The 18,825-nt window shown below is 36.1% G+C and overlaps 1 protein-coding gene across 1 annotated transcript; it reads left to right on the top strand.

Annotated features, from left to right (window-relative positions):
* Window positions 1–2,971: 2,971 nt before the first annotated feature.
* On the top strand, window positions 2,972–18,247 carry LOC311605910 (vomeronasal type-2 receptor 116-like; the record flags this gene model as incomplete). Its single annotated transcript, XM_084796747.1, has 6 exons — window positions 2,972–3,096; window positions 4,484–4,775; window positions 5,497–5,787; window positions 7,286–7,513; window positions 7,627–7,750; window positions 17,358–18,247. The coding sequence occupies 6 exons, from the start codon at window positions 2,972–2,974 to the stop codon at window positions 18,245–18,247; spliced, it is 1,950 nt and encodes a 649-aa protein (XP_084652873.1).
* Window positions 18,248–18,825: the final 578 nt, after the last annotated feature.

Below are 18,825 nucleotides of genomic sequence, written 5' to 3'. Positions count from 1 at the left end.
AGACTGGCGTGAGCTTCATAAATAATAAATAATGTTTCTTTGTTATACTAATTGCTAATTTGTTTACTAATTAATATTACTTTTTACAATACTGCACTTGCTGCCATGTACTGTGATCACATTTACACCGACTACACTCTCATCCGCCTTCCCACTCGCGTTGAGCATCATTCCTTTCTCACCACTGTTCACATTATCATCCTATTAATCTTCCAGAGACATTTCTCTGTCATCTCTCAAATCACTCCCACCTTTTTCACCTTCTAAAATTATCCTCTCATATGCTGATATCTCCTATTATTATTCTGAATAAATTTCATAATGTTCATAAGTCATTTATTTCTAAATCCATTCAGTTCTGCTTGAAATGTGACATTTCACTCCTTAAGACCTATGTGAAAAAAAAATCCCTCGCAATACTTTTGTAATTTTCCCTTTCCATTTTCCATTTGATAATTATATTTGTATTATAAAAATTTTCTCACTGCAAGCAGAGGAAGATATTTAAATTTAATCTCTACAACAACATAAAATGTGTCTATTTTTAAACCTAATGAAATTAAAGATTGCTTTCATAAAATAAATTTATTCGTTCATGTCTTCTAATAATGTGTGTTGTATTGCTCTTTCTAAAAATTACATTTATTATTTTTTGCCTTTTAAAAAATATTTCATATATTTTCTTTAATTAACACTATATTTTAGTATCTCTCTCTGTGGTGTGTGTGTGTGTGGGGGGTTTATCCAACTGAAGGTGTTTGTTTGTCAGTGCATAAAGAAGTGTGTGTATGCCTGTGAGTGTGTGATTGAAAATACATTTGTGAATTCCATGTGATTGTGTATGAATATTGATGAAAGTGTGTGTGTGTGTGTGTGTGTGTGTGTGTGTGTGTCTATCGATGTATACATGTTTGTGAGCATGTGTGACAGTGTGTGTTTGAGAATGCACATGAGTGAGTGTGAGTAGGCGTGTGTGATGAGGAGTGGAGGACCAGAATGTATGTGTGAAGTTCCAAGAGGAATTTGGGTATTGTTCCTTACTCCACATCTCTTTTGCAGAACCTTTTCCTTGTTCACTATGTACCCCAAGATGGCAGGCCCATGGTCCTGTGGAATTCCCTTATATCTCTGCCCAGTATTTCAAAATTTGATTGCGATATCAACTTTTTACTATCATGTGCTAGGGCCATGTATTCACGTCCTCATGTGTGTGTGGCCACCATTTGCCCTCTCACTCTCCTTCCCAGTCCACATCCACAGTCTGGCAGCTTGATCTGATTCAGATTTACTTTATTGTCTATTGTTTTTTAACCAATAAGGTATATTAACAGGATCTTAGTCTTTCTGTCATTTGAATTCAATACTTCATCGTGACATTCAGAAGTCATGTAGGACAATTCTTTTCTTCAACACTTTTCTCAAGAGATTTCTCCTCTGGAGTCCTTGTAACTACATGTGAGCATTGATCTAATTTCCATTTTAATCTAATATAAATTATCTGCATATCTTGACTTATAAAACTTATTTTTGCACTTAATGAAATTGTTCTTGCATGTGACTTAACAATTTGAGTTTCGAGCATGTCTGAAAAAGGCTCTGTACCAAAAAAAAAAAAAGGTGTGGAGTAAAGAACTGATGAGATGTTCAGATAGACTCTCTGTGACTGAGCAAAGAAATCTCTCCCATGATAATGTTGTGAATTCTGCATCATGTCAATGTTCCTCAGTAGCAGATGACAGACCTCTGTTTATTCATTCATGCTTCTGTGATTTTAAGATTTTGCCATGTATTGTGTGTGGACATTTCTCCAAAGACCCAACTACACAATGTTGGCATATAAGTCTATATTAACGCTGTTTTAAACTTCTTCAGTTATATTCTTTAAAACATTTTACATTTATTCTGTAACTTCCTTTCCATGATGTTTCTTATTTCAGGAGTTCATTTTCTACTGGTATAAGATGCTTCCTTATGTAGATGAGGATCTTGGAGGTTGGTCAAGACTCAGTGATAAGTCCCTATGTCCATGAACATAGTGACAGCACTAAATGGAGTCAGTAAAGGTAGCCAGTGTTTTAACTGCTGTCCCATCTCTACAACCACAATACAAAGGTTTTGTTCTATAGTGTTTGAGATGTTTGTTCCCCCTATAAGGAAGTTCATTGTATAAAAATTTGTGAGCACAAACTATAACAGAATGAGTTCTAGACATAGAAGTTTATGAAAGGTATATTAATTTCTTTGATGTCATTTGTTCTCTGGAACAATGAACCTCACGTTTCACATGTATTGTTATTGCCATAGATGTTTCCGGAAAGGTCAGAATTGCTACGAAGCCCACACTCAGACTTTATATGTATGTAGGGCCAATGTTGGGCGATATTTTTCCCAAGCACTTCCTTTTAACATTTTACAAGTATAAGACACTTGCATATCAATCAGATAAACTTCAGAATTCTTTCACTCAAATGCAGTATTAGGGACTGCATTTGAAAATTAAATATTTGTCAAATTAAATATAAACTAAATTATAAAATTCAAAGGAATTTTTTCTTCTAGACTTTACTGGTATTTGAACTCATAGACAGGACTAGGTGACATCATATTTAATACATACATATGGTACAACTGATCAGCTTCAATCTTAAAAATTTTTTACAAGAGCAAGGAAAATTGCCCATGGCTTCACTGAGAAAAATCTATGCTACTCCCTTGCTTTCATTAACTGCTCATAAATGCTTTGGAAGCTTATATTTTATAATTTTCAATTAATGCATATATTTCAATGCATAAAGGTTGACAAAACACAACCAAATAATTAGAATAAAGTGAAAAATAGTGAAGTAAACAGTATAAAGGTCCAACAAAATTCTAACAATTAGTGATTTGCCATTTGATTATCATGAATCTGAAACACTTGAATTTTGGAGTTCAATGTTAACTAATAAATATAGAAAAGAAAACATTAAACATGGCTTCATCAAACAGGGATGGGATTCAGAAGCCAGTAAAATTTGTCTGTGGGGAACATGATAATAACCCAGTTTTTATGTTTCCCATTAAACAAATATTTCAAGGAAACTCTCACTATCCAAAGTAAGCTGACACACAGAGAAATATAGTATAGTTCAGTACAATGAAACAAAACACAATAAATTTAAATGATAAAATTAAATACCCTAAGTCAACTATACAATGTACCATATTCAGAACACAGAGTTACCATATACAGTATATTCTCAGGGAGATGTAATTACATCAGAAGTATCAAGGTAGAAGCTTCCTAAAAACACTACAGACTTCTACATATTAATAAGTCAAATTTGAGCATCTTGTATTGGATAACTAACTAAAGTTATCCTGGGGAATACTATTCCTCCAATTCTCAGCATTCTTTATTTATCTCTGTAGTTTTTTATAATTATGAGTCACCATGGGCATTTTCCTGTCCATGTAAGCATATCTATTACTGATGTTCTGCTGAAAACTTGCACACAAAAACATTATACAACAGAGTAGCTTACATTTATGCACTTAATAACACATGAATATGTATACATAGACAGAAGAGAGAGAGAGAGAGAGAGAGAGAGAGAGAGAGAGAGAGAGAGAGAGAGAGAGAGAGAGAGAACAGAGAAACAGACAGAGGTCATGAGTTGTAAGAGCAAGGAGACATGGAGACATACACAGGATATTGTAGATAAAGAATGGAAAGTGGGAAAGGGTGTCATTTTATTTTCATTCAAAATTTAAAAAAAATTAAAATATTTCAGTTATGTATACTATACAAGATGAGAATACAGATACCTAAATATAATAGAAAATGAAAAGGAGCTCTAGAATTTTAGGACTAGGAACACATTAAAGTGAAGCTATATAAAGAGGTAAGAATGAGAAATATGAAATTAGATGTGGGACAGGAAAGCAAAGCCAGTCATAGAGAGGCAAACTTTAATCAACTATGAGCTCTGCTACAGATGCTGTAGTTTATCCAGACTGGCAGTAGGGCTTATGTCCATGACAAAGTATAAGTAAAGTTACAAGGCTATAGAAATAAACTTCCCTTTGTCCTTTAATTAATCCCTATTTTTTACATCTTTTTCATGCCTGGATGTTCATAAAAAGTATAACCCCTTCATTTTTCAATTTTATGAATAGACATTCCAAGTTAAAAGCCTGTGATCATCATATAGTCACTGTCTGATTTATGAATGGAATATGCTCTTTCTGCTCTATCAGGAAATAGATAAAGGAAGTGCTCTAATACATAAAAGGCATAAATACCTATAGGAGCTATTAAACATGACCACAACAAGTCCTACTGACATCTGAAATATCTCATGTTGTAATATTATCAAATAACAAAGCACAGTTTGAACATGCTCATTGCTATGGGATGGGTTCACTGAGTGCATGACACTATTTGATGGAAGACAATGGCAACTGAAGAATAATTGTAATGATCCTTTTGTCCTGTACACAGGATCAACCCCAACAGCTACCAATTTGTGATGGCTTTGGTTTTTGCCATTGAGGAGATAAACAGGAACCCCCTACTTTTACCCAACATGACTCTGGGGTATGGTATTTACACTGCTGGGCCAAGTCAAGAGGAAACAATGTTGAGTATCCTCGCTTGGCTCACAGGACAGAATAAAGAGATCACGAACTACACCTGTGGAAGAGAGAAAAAATCTGTGGCTGTAATCACAGGAACAACATGGGAAGTTTCTGCCCTAGTAGGCATGTTTCTGGGTCTTTATAAATATCCACAGGTAAGATTGTATGGAAGGGAAGAAAAGATTTCTTTGATTCCCTAGTTTGGGTATCAGAAAAGCATGGAGGAAGAACAAGTCACTTGTGTATGATTCAAAATTGTACTCTTGGGCTGGATAATGGCCCAAGAGTCAAGAATGCCTTATGCGTAATAAGGAGGTCAGCAGTTTGGAGGCCAGAATTCCATGTACTTCACAATAACAGGACAGAATCACCATGACTCCTGTGATTTCCTGTCTTCTACCCAGACCAAAAAGTCATAAATGCCAGGGATGTAGAGATATCCTACGTCAAGGAAAATATGTGGAAGTAAAGGTTCTATGATGTCCTCTTCTAGTCTTCACATGCACACATATTTATATGCATTGTACATGCATCAGCACACATGCTTTTGTGGACACAGACAAAGACGCTCAACTGACTAACCAACCAACCAACTAATCTTTTTAAATAGATACTCTCTAAGGCTACCTAGTCTGAGATATATTGGTACATACACATTTCTTCTGTTTGAAATATGTATAAAAGTCATGGGAAACCTACAAGTGTTTATGATAGAAGTGAATGTATCAATTAATTTCTGAGAATGTAATCAAAATGTTGGATCTGAATTTAAACAAATATTACACATTCTAAATTTTAAGCTTTTTGTTCATACTCATTAAGTCAATGATTTCTGGAAACTCCTCCTTCATGTCATTTCCTGTTCTTTTCCTTTAGCTGTCATTTGGAACTTTTGAACCAAATATGAATGACCCTGTGATGTTTCCTTCTTTATATCAGATGGCTTCCAAGGACTCTTCTCTGGCCTTAGGCATGGTCACATTGATTGTCCATTTCCAGTGGAATTGGGTGGGGCTGGTCATCTCAGATGATGAGAAAGGTGTTAACTTTGTCTCATACTTAATACCAGAGATGGAAAGAAACACAATCTGCGTAGCCTTCGTGAAAATTATCCCAGTAAACATAATGTTGATTGTGATGAACAATGATATCTACAGTGAACAAATTGTGAGTAACTCAGCAAAAGTTATTATCATTTTTGGTAATATTGACACTTCTTTAGGTGTGTTCTTTAGAAGATGGAAGTTTATCCTTCCATGGAGAATCTGGGTTACCACTTCACAATGGGAAGTCAGTTCTGCTAAGAGACATTTTATTCTTGACTCATTCCATGGGACCCTCATCTTTTCACAACACCATGGTGAGATTTCTGCTTTTAAAGACTTTGTAAAGACAGTGACCCCTTCCAAATATGCAGAAGACATTTTCCTTGCAAGATTGTGGGAGATTTATTTTAATTGCTCAACATCTATGGTTTCCTGTAAACCATTAAAAAATTGTTCCTCTAGAGATACCTTGGATTTGCTACCCTGGTACCACTTTGAGACAGCCATGAGTGATGGAAGTTACCATATATACAATTCTGTGTATGCTGTGGCTCACACTCTCCACAAGATGCTTATGCAAAAAGTAGACATGCAAGGAATAAAAAATGAACAAAGAATGAAACTTCCTCCCTGGAAGGTAATAGAATTTTCTTTGGATCCTTTAGTGACTCACCAAGGTAACTTTTGAAAATGGCTGCATGGGTGATCTAAACAAGTACTTTGGGATTTTTTCATAGAGGAATTTTCTAAATAGACCCTAAGGAAAACATAGACCTGGCTTGAAGTCATACTCAAGATACCAATTCAATGCAGGTAAACACTTAAGAACGAAGGTATAGGCTTCTGTTTAAAAGGCCATCAGTAACTATTTTAAGGTTGTCAACTATAAAACCATAATCTCTACCCATGAAGTTTTAAAATATGAACAAGTCGTACTATGATGTACAGTGCCATCCAATAAAATAAACTTAAACATCTCATCAACTACAGACACAGTCTAAGATTTGTTTCTTTTTGCTGTGATAAAATATAAATATGTGGACAAAATCCACAAGTCAGAAAGGGATTATTAGATGCACAATACCAGGTTACAGTCCACCAGTAGTAGGAAATTAAGGTGGCAGGATTTTGAGGCAGCTTCCCATGTCAACATGCAGGGAACAATGAGTGTGCTATTTTTTAACTGGCTCATTCCAATATATTAAGTCCAGTCCCTGCTGAAATTCAGGTTGGGTCTTATGTCTCAGTCACTTCAAGTTATGAATTTTCTCATAAAGTTGCTCAGAGTCCAATTTTATCCAGACAATTCTCTGAGACCCCTTAACACATGTCATTCTAGAATGTGTCATGCTCAAAATTAAGACTAACCTTCACAATGTTTGGTGATCAGTACTAAAAAACATTAGATTGAATAAAAAATAACTGAAATTCATTGAATAGTCTGTTCACATACTATTTGGCAGTTATGATGTTAAATCAATATAAGCATACTTTCCCCCCATTTTATACCTGTAATATTTTATTTGGGGGTTGGGATTAATGACAATCTTAGGGTGGGATTATTCATTGTTTTACCTTTACAAAAAGGAAGTCTATCATAAATCATGCATCTGTCTTAGCTGAACCGCATCCTGAAAAACATTCAATTCATTAATCCCAGTGGAGACCCAATAACTTTGAATCCTTCTGAAAAACTGCCTGAAGCTTATGACATTCTCAACTTCTGGAATTTCCCACAAGGTCTTGGATATAAAGTGAAAATAGGAACATTTTCTCCATATTTTCCACCTGGTCGACAATTGTCATTGTCTGAGGACAGGATACAGTGGAGCACAGGAGAGAAACATGTGAGTAGAATCTAATACTTCTCTTTACAGGACATAAAAATGTAAAATAATCCTTGGTGTGATTCATGCCTCCTCTTAAATTCTTATATGTCCTTTTTTCCTAATTTGCCCAGACACCCATCTCTGTATGCAGTGAAAGTTGTGGCCCTGGATTCAGAAAGACTGTTCAAGAAGGCAAGGCTGTGTGCTGTTTTGATTGCAGCCTTTGCCCAGAAAATGAAATTTCTAATGAAACAGGCAAGTATCTACATCTCACATAAGGTACCCATGTCTGTTTTTCACCCATCTAAAGAAGTAGAAATAATTCTCAAGAGAATTGCACAGGCTATATTCTTCAGGCTTTCTTTCCTAATTGTTGATCCCCCTGATCCATGAGCATAGAAGATCTTTCCATCTTATAATATCTTCTTCATTTCTTCAGAGCCTTGAAGATTTTCGATACAGGTTTTTCACTGGCTTACTTACTTACACCAAGATAATTTGTGGCCATTCTGAAGGGTGTACTTTCCCTAATTTCTTTCTCAGCTCATTTGTCATTTGTATACAAGAGGACGACTGATTTTTTGGGTTGATATTTTGTCCAGCGACTTTTCTGAAGGTGTTTATCAACTTTGGGAGTACTGTGGTTTAATTTGGGGGGTCACTTATGTACACTATTATATAATATGTAAATAGAAGTAATTTGACTTCCTCCTTTCCAATGTGGATCCCCTGGGTTTCCTTTTGTTGTTTATTGCTCTAGCTAGAATTTCAAGTACTGTATTGAAGAGATATGGAGAGAATAGGCAGCCTTTTCCAGTCCCTGATTCTTGTGGGATTTCTTTGTGTTAATCTCCATTTAATTTCATGTTCTCTATTGGCTTTCTGTATATTGCTTTTATAATGTTTAGGCAAGTGCCTTCTGTCCCTGATATTGCCAAGACTTTAAACATGAAAGGGAGTTGGAGGCTTTCAGCATCTAAGGATGTTGATTTTCTCTTTCTTCCATAGATTCTTTGAATTGTTTTCTTTGTTTATAATTTCTTTATTTCAGCCCCAAGTTTGATTATTTCCTCCCATCTACTCCTCTTTAGTGCATTTGACTCTTTTTTCTAGGCTTCTCAATGTGTACTAAAGTTGTTTGTGTAAGATATGTCCAATCTCTTTTTGAAGGCTTTTAGTGGTATGAACTTTCCTCTTACCACTGCTTTCATTGTGTCCCATAAGTTTGGGTAGATTGTTCCTTCATTTTCATGGAATTCAAGGAAGATCCAAATTTCTCTCTTCATTTCTACCATAATCAAGTTGTCACTGAGTAGAGATTTGTTCAGTTTCCATGTGTGTGTAGGTCTTTTGTTCTTTCTGTTGTTGTTGAGGTCCAGCTTTAATCCATGTTGTTTGATAGAACAGAAGGTATAATCTCAATCTTCTTGGATATGTGGAGGCTTTCTTTGTGACCTAGTTTATGATCAATTTTGGAGAAGGTTCCATGAGGTGCCAAGAAGGTATATATTTTTGTTGTGGTTTAGGTGAAAAGTTCTGTAGATATCTGGTTAGCCCATTTGATTCATGATATCTGTTACTGTCATTATTTCTCAATTTAGCTTTTGTTTCATTGACCTACCCATTGGTGAGAGGGGGTGGTGACATCTCCCACTATTAATGTGTGTCGATCAATCTGTGGTTCAATCTTTATTGATGTTTCTTTCACAAGTATAAGTACTTTTGTATTTGCAGCGTTGATGTTTAAAATTGTGATGTCATCTTGGTAGAGTTTCTTTTATGAGTATGAAGCATCTTTCCTCATCTCTTTTGATTAATTTTGGCTGAAATTCTATTTTATTATATATTAGAATGGCTACTTCAGCTTGCTTCTTGTGTGCATTTTTTGGAAGAATTTCTTCTAGCCCTTTACTCCCAGGTAATGTCTATCTTTGAGGTTGAGGTGCATTTCTTATATGCAAAAGAATTTTGGGTGCTGTTTATGCATCCATTCTATTAGTCTGTGTCTCTTTATTGAAAAATTGAGACCCCTGATATTGAGAGAAATTAAAGACCAGTGTCTGTTAAGTTCTTTTATTTGATGTTGCTTAAGATAATGTGTTTGCGTGGTTGTCTAATTTTTGTTTAGCTAAAGTTCAGTTATCTGTTTCCTGTGTTTTCCATGCCAGGCCATTGAGTGCAACTTGTAGTCTAGTGGCTATAGGTTGAGAACCTTTACCTGTGGGGATAAGGGAACCCTTCTGTGGACCACCCAGGTGACTGGAGGTCAGATTCACCTATGTTCCACTCTCTGGTGTCTTATCTCTTCAGGCATGTTTTGTAACCCACAATTCAGTCTGAGACACACTGAGTAGGTACTGTAAACAAGCAGGTGTGTGGATAGACAATTGAATCCACACTTCTACCTGAGTGGACCCAGGAAATTTCTGTGGATTAGCTGGGTGATCTGAGATCACTTGCACTCTGTGCTGTCTTCTATCAGGAGAAACACTCAGACCCTAGTGTTCTGATGCCTACATATCAGTCTAGGACACTGATCACTGTTTGCTGTGCCCTGCTGTATGGGTAGACTCTGGAGACAGCATGCATGCTGTCTGGGACTGAGGCATTTTTCTGTGGGTTAGTCATAAGACTTGAGTCCAGACCTACCTGTGTTCCACACCATGTAGTCTGCTCTCACCTGGGAAACATCAGCACTGGTGTTTAATAGCTCTTTGGTCCTTCAGTTGCTGTGCAGTCACTGCTGTCATTTATTCATGATAAAATTTCTGGAGGCTTTTGACATATAGATGAAGTAAATCAATGCATTAATGGCAAAATACAAGCCCACATCTAACATTACACTCATAATCATTATATATAAACCATATCAACTTAAGAGCAAGAAAAATGTATTCACTGTTATTTATATTTTTATTCCGTAGTATTTGCAGTCTTAGGTAAGGAAGTAAGGCAATGAAATAAATAATGGGGATATGGAATGGAAAGGGGAAGTCAACGTATTTTTATTTACATATGACAGGGTACTATGCATAAAAGACCCTAAGTTTCCCACAAGAAAACTCTTTTAGCTGATAACCAGATACAGCATGTAGTAGAATACAATTTTAACCCAAAAAAACCAGTCTTTTTATATACCACTAACAAACAAATGAAACAAATCTGGACAACAATGCCATTACCCTAAAAAAAACTTACAGTAAATCAAGTCATGGAGTAGAAACACTAGTACACTGAAAACTTTTAGAACGTGAAGAAATAATGTAAAAAACATACTTGAAGATATAAAGAACTACTCCATTCATTGTGAAAATGGCTATTATATTGGGTAAGGTTATATTGCTATAAAAACGTTAAAATAGTAACTAAAAGGAGAAATGGTTTGTTTTAGGTTTCAGCTCTGAGCATAACCTCCTCCATTGCCTAGGGAAGTAAGGGCAGAAATGGAATTCAAAAAACTAAGGACAGGAACTTATGAAGAAGCCATAGAACAATGTTGATTACAAAATTGTTCCACATATCTTTATGAGAATTATTTCTTGAACCAGTCTAGAACTTCCTAGGGGTGACACCACTAACAGTGACCTGCCGTATCTCATGTCAATCACTAATCAAGAATAAGCATCACAGTCTTGTCCACAGGGCAACCTTATAGAGTTTTTTCCCTTTAATTAAGATGTTTCTAAATTTCCAACAAGTTGAGAAAAACCAATCCAAAATAGCTGTCTCATCAAAGGCAATACAACCTTTGATGAGTTTATATCTTATTACAAGTACACATTCTTACCTTTGTTAATTGCTGTTTTGCTCACAAGAATCAGGCAAATAAAATAACCTGCATGTCCTTCAACTGTTAAATGCATAATGAAATTGCATACGTGTGCACAATGGAGAATAATTCAACTGTAGAAATGAAATTATGAAGTTTCTATGTACATGGATGGAATGAACATAAAGGTTGAGTGAAGTACTACAGATCCAAAAATAAAAATGACACAGCTTCTCACTCTCATATTTTGAGATCTTTGAAAGTAGTTGGCACCTATGGAACCTTCTCCAAAATTGATCATAAACTAGGTCACAAAGAAAGCCTCCACATATCCAAGAAGATTGAGATTATACCTTCTGTTCTATCAAACAACATGGATTAAAGCTGGACCTCAACAACAACAGAAAGAACAAAAGACCTACACACACGTGGAAACTGAACAAATCTCTACTCAGTGACAACTTGATTATAGTAAAAATGAAGAGAGAAATTTGGATCTTCCTTGAATTCCATGAAAATGAAGGAACAATCTACCCAAACTTATGGGACACAATGAAAGCTTTTAGAACCTGAAGAAATAATGTAAAAAACATACTTGAAGATATAAAGAACTACTCCATTCATTGTGAAAATGGCTATTATATTGGGTAAGGTTATATTGCTATAAAAACGTTAAAATAGTAACTAAAAGGAGAAATGGTTTGTTTTAGGTTTCAGCTCTGAGCATAACCTCCTCCATTGCCTAGGGAAGTAAGGGCAGAAATGGAATTCAGAAAACTAAGGACAGGAACTTATGAAGAAGCCATAGAACAATATTGATAACAAAATTGTTCCACATAACTTTATGAGAATTATTTATTGAACCAGTCTAGAACTTCCTAGGGGTGACACCACTAACAGTGAACTGCCGTATCTCATGTCAATCACTAATCAAGAAAAAGCATCACAGTCTTGTCCACAGGGCAACGTTATGGAGTTTTTTCCCTTTAATTAAGATGTTTCTAGATTTGCGTCAAGTTGAGAAAAACCAATCCAAAATAGCTGTCTCATCAAAGGCAATACAACCCAAAGAATTTATATCTTATTAGAAGTACACATTCTCACCTTTGTTAATTGCTATTTTGCTCCCAAGAATCAGGCAAATAAAATAACCTGCATGTCCTTCAACTGTTAAATGCATAATGAAATTGCATACGTGTGCACAATAGAGAATAATTCAACTGTAGAAATGAAATTATGAAGTTTCCACGTAAATGGATGGAAATGAACATAAAGGATGAGTGAAGTACTACAGATCCTAAAATAAAAATGACACAGCTTCTCACTCTCATATTTTGAGATCTTTGAAAGTAGTTGTGTTTTTTGATTTATAATAGCCATAGAACTGAGGAAACTAGGGAGAGCCCATGAGGAGGTAGATTTCAAGAAATGAAGTTAAGACTACTATGGCATATATTAATATGCTATGAATACAAATACTCATCTATTAAGCTGAGAAAGAAAATAATGGAAAAAGAAGGAATGGGTGAGTGGAGTAGAATTGATGAGAAGGGTAGTAAGGATTATGAGGTGAGATAAATTATACTAAAACCTTTCACAAAGTCATGAGGAAACATACACCTGTAAAAGCTTCATGCAGCATGTGTTACAGACCTAGGGAGATTTTCTCTTAAGTCACCTTGTACAGAGAGACATTGCCTATTTGATTCACTACAGGATACAAAATAAAAAGCCAAGCTCCTGTTATGTGATATCTTGTGTCACTGTGTTGCTAAGTGAAGTCATATAGAAACCCATAAACATTACATATAATTTCCCTTGTTCTTTGTCATTCTTCCAAACTTGATGGTCCCATCCTATTGCTGTTGTAGACACCATATGCTTCATGAGAAATGAAGAAATTAGGGCTGGGGAGATTGCTCAGCAAGTAAGAGCACTGGCTGCTCTTTCAGAGCTACTGAGTTCAATTCTCAGCAGCCATATGTGGCTCAAAACTATATGAACTAGGATCCGATGCCCTCCTCTGGTGTGCAGGATGACAGTGTATTCATATACATAAGATGAATAAATATTTTTAAATAAAAAGGCATGGAGAAAGTAAGCAGCAATAGGCCTGGAATCTTTCTACTAATGACTAGCACACACAGGGATAAGAGGATTCTATGCACAATTCTGGTGATATAACTTATCAAAAATCATACTATGGGGTTCCAGTTTCTTGTTTGATGAAGACTCCAACATGCAAAGAAACTCATTAAGACACAGGATGTTTTAAAAGTGGTAAAAACATTTAATCCCACATTCAATTTCCTTAACATCAGTGTGAAAAGTACTCAAAGGCACCAGGAAGTTCATAAAACTAATGAGATATGCTATAACCCGCCCTATTAAATATACATAAGCAGGAAGGAACACAGAGAAAAATTAAATCAACTGAAGCTCCCTAGAAGAAGAAAATATAAGCCAAGATCCCTAAGACATTAACAAACCTGTGATGGTGCCTGAGACACTATGTAACCTGAGAGTCTTCCTGTACATTGTGGTATGAGCTCTAGCTTTCTAGGTTTTGTAAGTCATCATCCTGTTAGGGTAGGTTGTAATAATGGAGGTCTTTGAGTGAACTCTTAGTCATTTTTCAAGTTCTGCTTTTGCAAGACAACTTATAAAATATAGAATTTAATTTGAAGGCTCATGGTTTCAGAGGGTGGAAGAGACCATCACCATCATGATGGGAAGTAACGCATTACATTTCCTGGCACAGTATTCTAGCCAGGGTAGAGAAATTACATTTTGTCCCCATAAAGTATAGTCAGGAAAGAAATAGAAAGAGAACAATAGAAGGGGGATAAAAACAGAATAAAGACAGAGACAGAGCCTCAGAAACAGAAACAGAGACAGTTACACAGAGACAGGGAGAGAGACAGAGACAGAGAGACAGAGGCAGAAACAGAGAGACACACACACAGAGAGAGACACATAGAGAGAGATCATCTTTTGAAAAGTCGAAAACCACCCTAGTGATGCATCTCTTGCATCATTGTGCGATCCCCTGAACCCAAATATTTTCACCAGATGAACACTAATTATTCATATATATGAGCATACTGAGGCCATTCTCATTCAAACTACCATAATTCATTTCTTCTCTGAGTTATAACTCCTATAAATGACCTGAGTAAAACTCATTGGTTCATCAACATTGATTTTGATGTTATCCTTATCTTGGTCTGCTATAGGTTCCTATTTTGGGGCAAGTAGCTTATTCAAGTGTCCCAGAATAGTTTCACATTCCCTTACCTATCTTTGAAATCACTGAGATGAATGACTGGCCTGGGAATATATTCGCACTGCTATTTAATAGTTATTGGAGTAGCTAACCAGCATCTGATTACATTTATATCCCACACCAAATGGGGAATTTTTTCTGGCATCATTATCATGGCAAAAATGCCTATCTGGCTAGGCCCTAGGAGAAAATGTAAATATATAATTTTTTCTCAATGGACATAGTAATAAGTTACTTTCATAAGTTGTTATCTTTATCCTCATATATTAGTGTAGTTTTCAACCCTCAATGGAAGTGCTTGTTTTTCAGAAAATGGAAGTTAATAAAAAGACCTAAAATAGGTCAGTGCACAGAGAAGAAGAATCAGTCAAGATATATGAAACACAATCCCCTAACATCATTTCTCAGAGATCATCACAGAAGAGTGAGCAAGTTGATTGTAAGGTACAGAAGTAGGGGAAGGTTGCAGCAAAAATTATTTTCCACTTGTTACTGTAGTGCTGCACAAATGGACTCAAAACAATTGTGATTGCAGGCACAAGACCTGGAGAAGGAAACAGCAAGCAAACTACCTTCATAGATGGGGTATTGAATCATGAATTCCCATCCCTACATGAGGAGTAAATGTTGAAGTTAGAGTCAGTTTGGGGGAGGGTGTCATGTGGCTTCTGAGAGGCTATCAATGTTACAGTTGTTTCAACATCCAAGTACACTCAGGCAGCATTAAGTACCCTCAATGTAGACACAGGTAGTTGGGGAAAAGTTTTGGGGAGTATATGTAAGGAATTGAGTGGAAAGAAATAGGGAATAGTGTTGACGAATACACATTGTGTTTCTGAAATTAAATAAGAAGAAATGAACTGAATTATCTTTGGAATACAGAGATAACTTTCTTGAGAAAATGTTTTATTGTGCAAGTTTGCAATCTGGTTTTGGTTGCTCATCTCTCATATTAAAAGCCAACAATTCTTGAATAGTCATTTAACAAATATATTGAAAGGGACACACCTATATGAAATGCCTATGCCTGACCTCTCCTTTAAGAAATCAGCATTCTTCACCGAGGAAAAGGTGAGAAGATTGTGAGATGGTGGATAACTTCAAGGAAACAACACTATTTTTTCCTTTGAAATGAATTAGGGCTGATACACATGTGACTATAATACCCAGCCAGGAAAAGTGTCAGCATGGATGTGGAAAAGAAAGAGGATACATACATCTATCATTATTTAAGAAGCTGTTAATATTTTCAAGCTACTGGGAAGAACTGAATCACTTTTCTTCAATGGTGTGACTTGTAGTATATACACCACACTCAACAGAAGGCTCCATACTCATGAGTAGTTGACATGAACTGAATTCTCAAAACTTTAATAAAACACTTTGGAATATAAGACAATCACAGAAACAGTATTCCCTATTACACTTTTAAGAAATAGTTTATGAGCCAGGTGAGTTGGTACATGCCTTTTTTCCCCAGCACTTTGGAGGCAGAGGCAAGCAGATTGCTGTGAATTCAAGGCCAGCCTGCTCTACAGAGTGGAGCCCAAGATAGCTAGGGCTACCCACAGAAACCCTGTCTCAAAAAAACAAAGAAAGAAAGAAAAAAAGAAAGAAAGAAAGAAAGAAAGAAAGAAAGAAAGAGTAAAGAAAAGGAAAAAAAGAAATAGTTTATGTTATGACTCTGGCTATATTTACTAACAGATTATCTAGAGCCTTAATGTTATTTGGCTAATGAAATCTGCCTTTGCTCTTTTTCCAAGGTTATTGCTAACATAATTTTTCAAGATGATACATTTGGTAAGAGGAGATCCTAATTGAGGAATGGCCTCCTTCAGATCGCTTATATATGTTTGTGAAGCATTTTATGAATTTCTAATTGATCTAGGCACTCTTCCCACTATGGGCTATACCACATATATAACACTGTATTATTCTCATTCTTGGCCTCCTCTATCTTTAGTTATTTATTGTTTACATATATGAATATACATTCTTATTTTTGAGTATAACTTGGTTAGTCAATAAAAGGCCAATTGTCTGCATGTTTTTAGGGGTATCCATTTGTCACTGGACAAATAATTTATTTGCTGTTCTCAGTGGAAGACCACATATGTATTTGTAATGAACTTTTTATCATCTGGTGTGATGGTGGTCAGTCCAAGAGCAAATGACAACCAGATAAATATCCAAATATCAAATACAAGAACTATGATTATCCCTTCTCAAAATAACTTAGTTTGTATTCAGTTGAAAAACAATATTATCAAAGAGATAATGTTGTAAAAGCATAAATTTGCATGCTTGTTAAATGTTAGTGCATTTAAACTCATTGGTTGGAGTGATATGTTCTTTACCATATTCTGAGGGCTTGAGCTTATCTCTTGTGCCAAGTGAAAAAAAAAACACTGTCCAACAGATACAGAATCTCCTGTTTTCAGAAACCATGAATATTTAATATTTTAGACAAAAGAGTATCAAATATTTCCACTTGTGAAATCTCCATCCTAAATTACCATAGCATACCAAACACACCATAGGAGTCAATATGTGATATTAATTTGGAGATAAGTAAAGTCATGTCTTGAATGCACATGGAAAATGGAAAAATATTCTATTTATTTGATACTAAAGACTAAGTAATAATAACTGGGCAAAAATCTTCAACCCAGTAGCTTATTGCTCACTACATTCAACATTAAGAAAAAAACCAGGCTTTCCAATGGGCTACTTTCAATGGTGTGGTATGTAAGAAGTGATAGAAAACCACTGATTTTGTGCTGATACCTCATTGCATTTACTGCCAGATATGGATCAATGTTTGAAGTGTCCAGATGATCAGTATGCCAACCCAGAGAGAACCTACTGCATCCAAAAAGCTGTGACATTTCTGGCTTATGACAATCCCTTGGGAATGACACTGGCAACCATGGCCCTGTGTTTTTCTTCACTCAGCACACTTGTCCTTGTCGTTTTTGTGAAGCACCAAATGACTCCTGTTGTGAAGGCTAATAACAGTACTCTCAGCTATATCCTGCTCATCTCCCTCACCTTCTGCTTTCTTTGCTCCTTGCTCTTCATTGGCAAACCAAACACAGCAACCTGTATCCTGCAACAAACCATATTTGGAGTTGTTTTCACAGTGGCAGTATCTACTGTACTTGCCAAAACCATTACAGTGGTAATGGCCTTCAAGGCCACAGTTCCAGGAAGAAGGATGAGGTGGCTGCTTATATCAGGAGGACTCAAATTTATCATTCCCTTCTGTACACTTATACAAGTTATCATCTCTGGAATCTGGCTGGGAACATCTCCTCCCTTTGTTGAAACGGATGCACACACTGAACATGGTAAGCTCATCATTGTGTGCAATAAGGGTTCAGTCACAGCCTTCTACTGTGTCTTAGGTTTCCTGGGGGCTCTGTCCATAGGGAGCTTCATTGTAGCATTTTTGGCCAGGAACCTGCCTGACACCTTCAATGAAGCCAAATTTCTGACATTCAGCATGCTGGTGTTCTGTAGTGTCTGGATCACTTTCCTCCCTGTCTATCACAGCACTAAGGGGAAGATCATGGTGGCTGTGGAGGTATTCTCCATCTTAGCATCCTGTACAGGACTGCTAGGTTGTATCTTTATTCCCAAATGCTATATTATTCTCATGAGACCTGATAAGAACTCATTTAAAGTCGAGAGATAGATAAATAGAGAGAGAGAAAGAGAGAGAGAGAGAGAGAGAGAGAGAGAGAGAGAGAGAGAGGGAGGGAGGGAGAGAGAGTTGAAATAAGCCATTTTTACAATACCTCGTGTTACATATTTTAGGGTTTGGAGTGTATAAACAGATGTTTGCCAGTACAATTACTGCACAACATAATATATCCTGCTAGGTTGATTGACTGGTTAGATATTCAGTGTTAGTATAACTTCAGAATGTTGTATGTCCAGGACAAAGTTATCTAGAACCATCTTAGCCTTCTAACCTGCCAGCTATAACTTATCTCTGGAAGTATGTGACCTCAAGATAAATACTTTCACAATGCACAAAATTATCTTTGTTTTATCAAACCAAAGATGAAGATAATATAGGAAAACATCAGATGCTAGTCATAGCAGAATTTCATAACCACTCCAGTGGAGTGTGTGTGACAAATGTTACTGCACAACCCAAGGTTATGACCCCTGCCCAGGGAGAGCCTCCTGAAATGGGTCTGATGGTCCTGCCAGGAATAACTGATTGCAGCCCCCCTTTTTTTCTTACTCATTTATTTTGGAATATTC

Source organism: Acomys minous, assembly GCF_964271855.1.
Source record: "Acomys minous genome assembly, chromosome: 9".
In the NCBI taxonomy this organism is placed as follows: Eukaryota; Metazoa; Chordata; class Mammalia; order Rodentia; family Muridae; genus Acomys; species Acomys minous.
The sequence above is the reverse complement of the archived record's forward strand: the minus strand, read 5'-3'. Positions and strand labels throughout refer to the sequence as shown.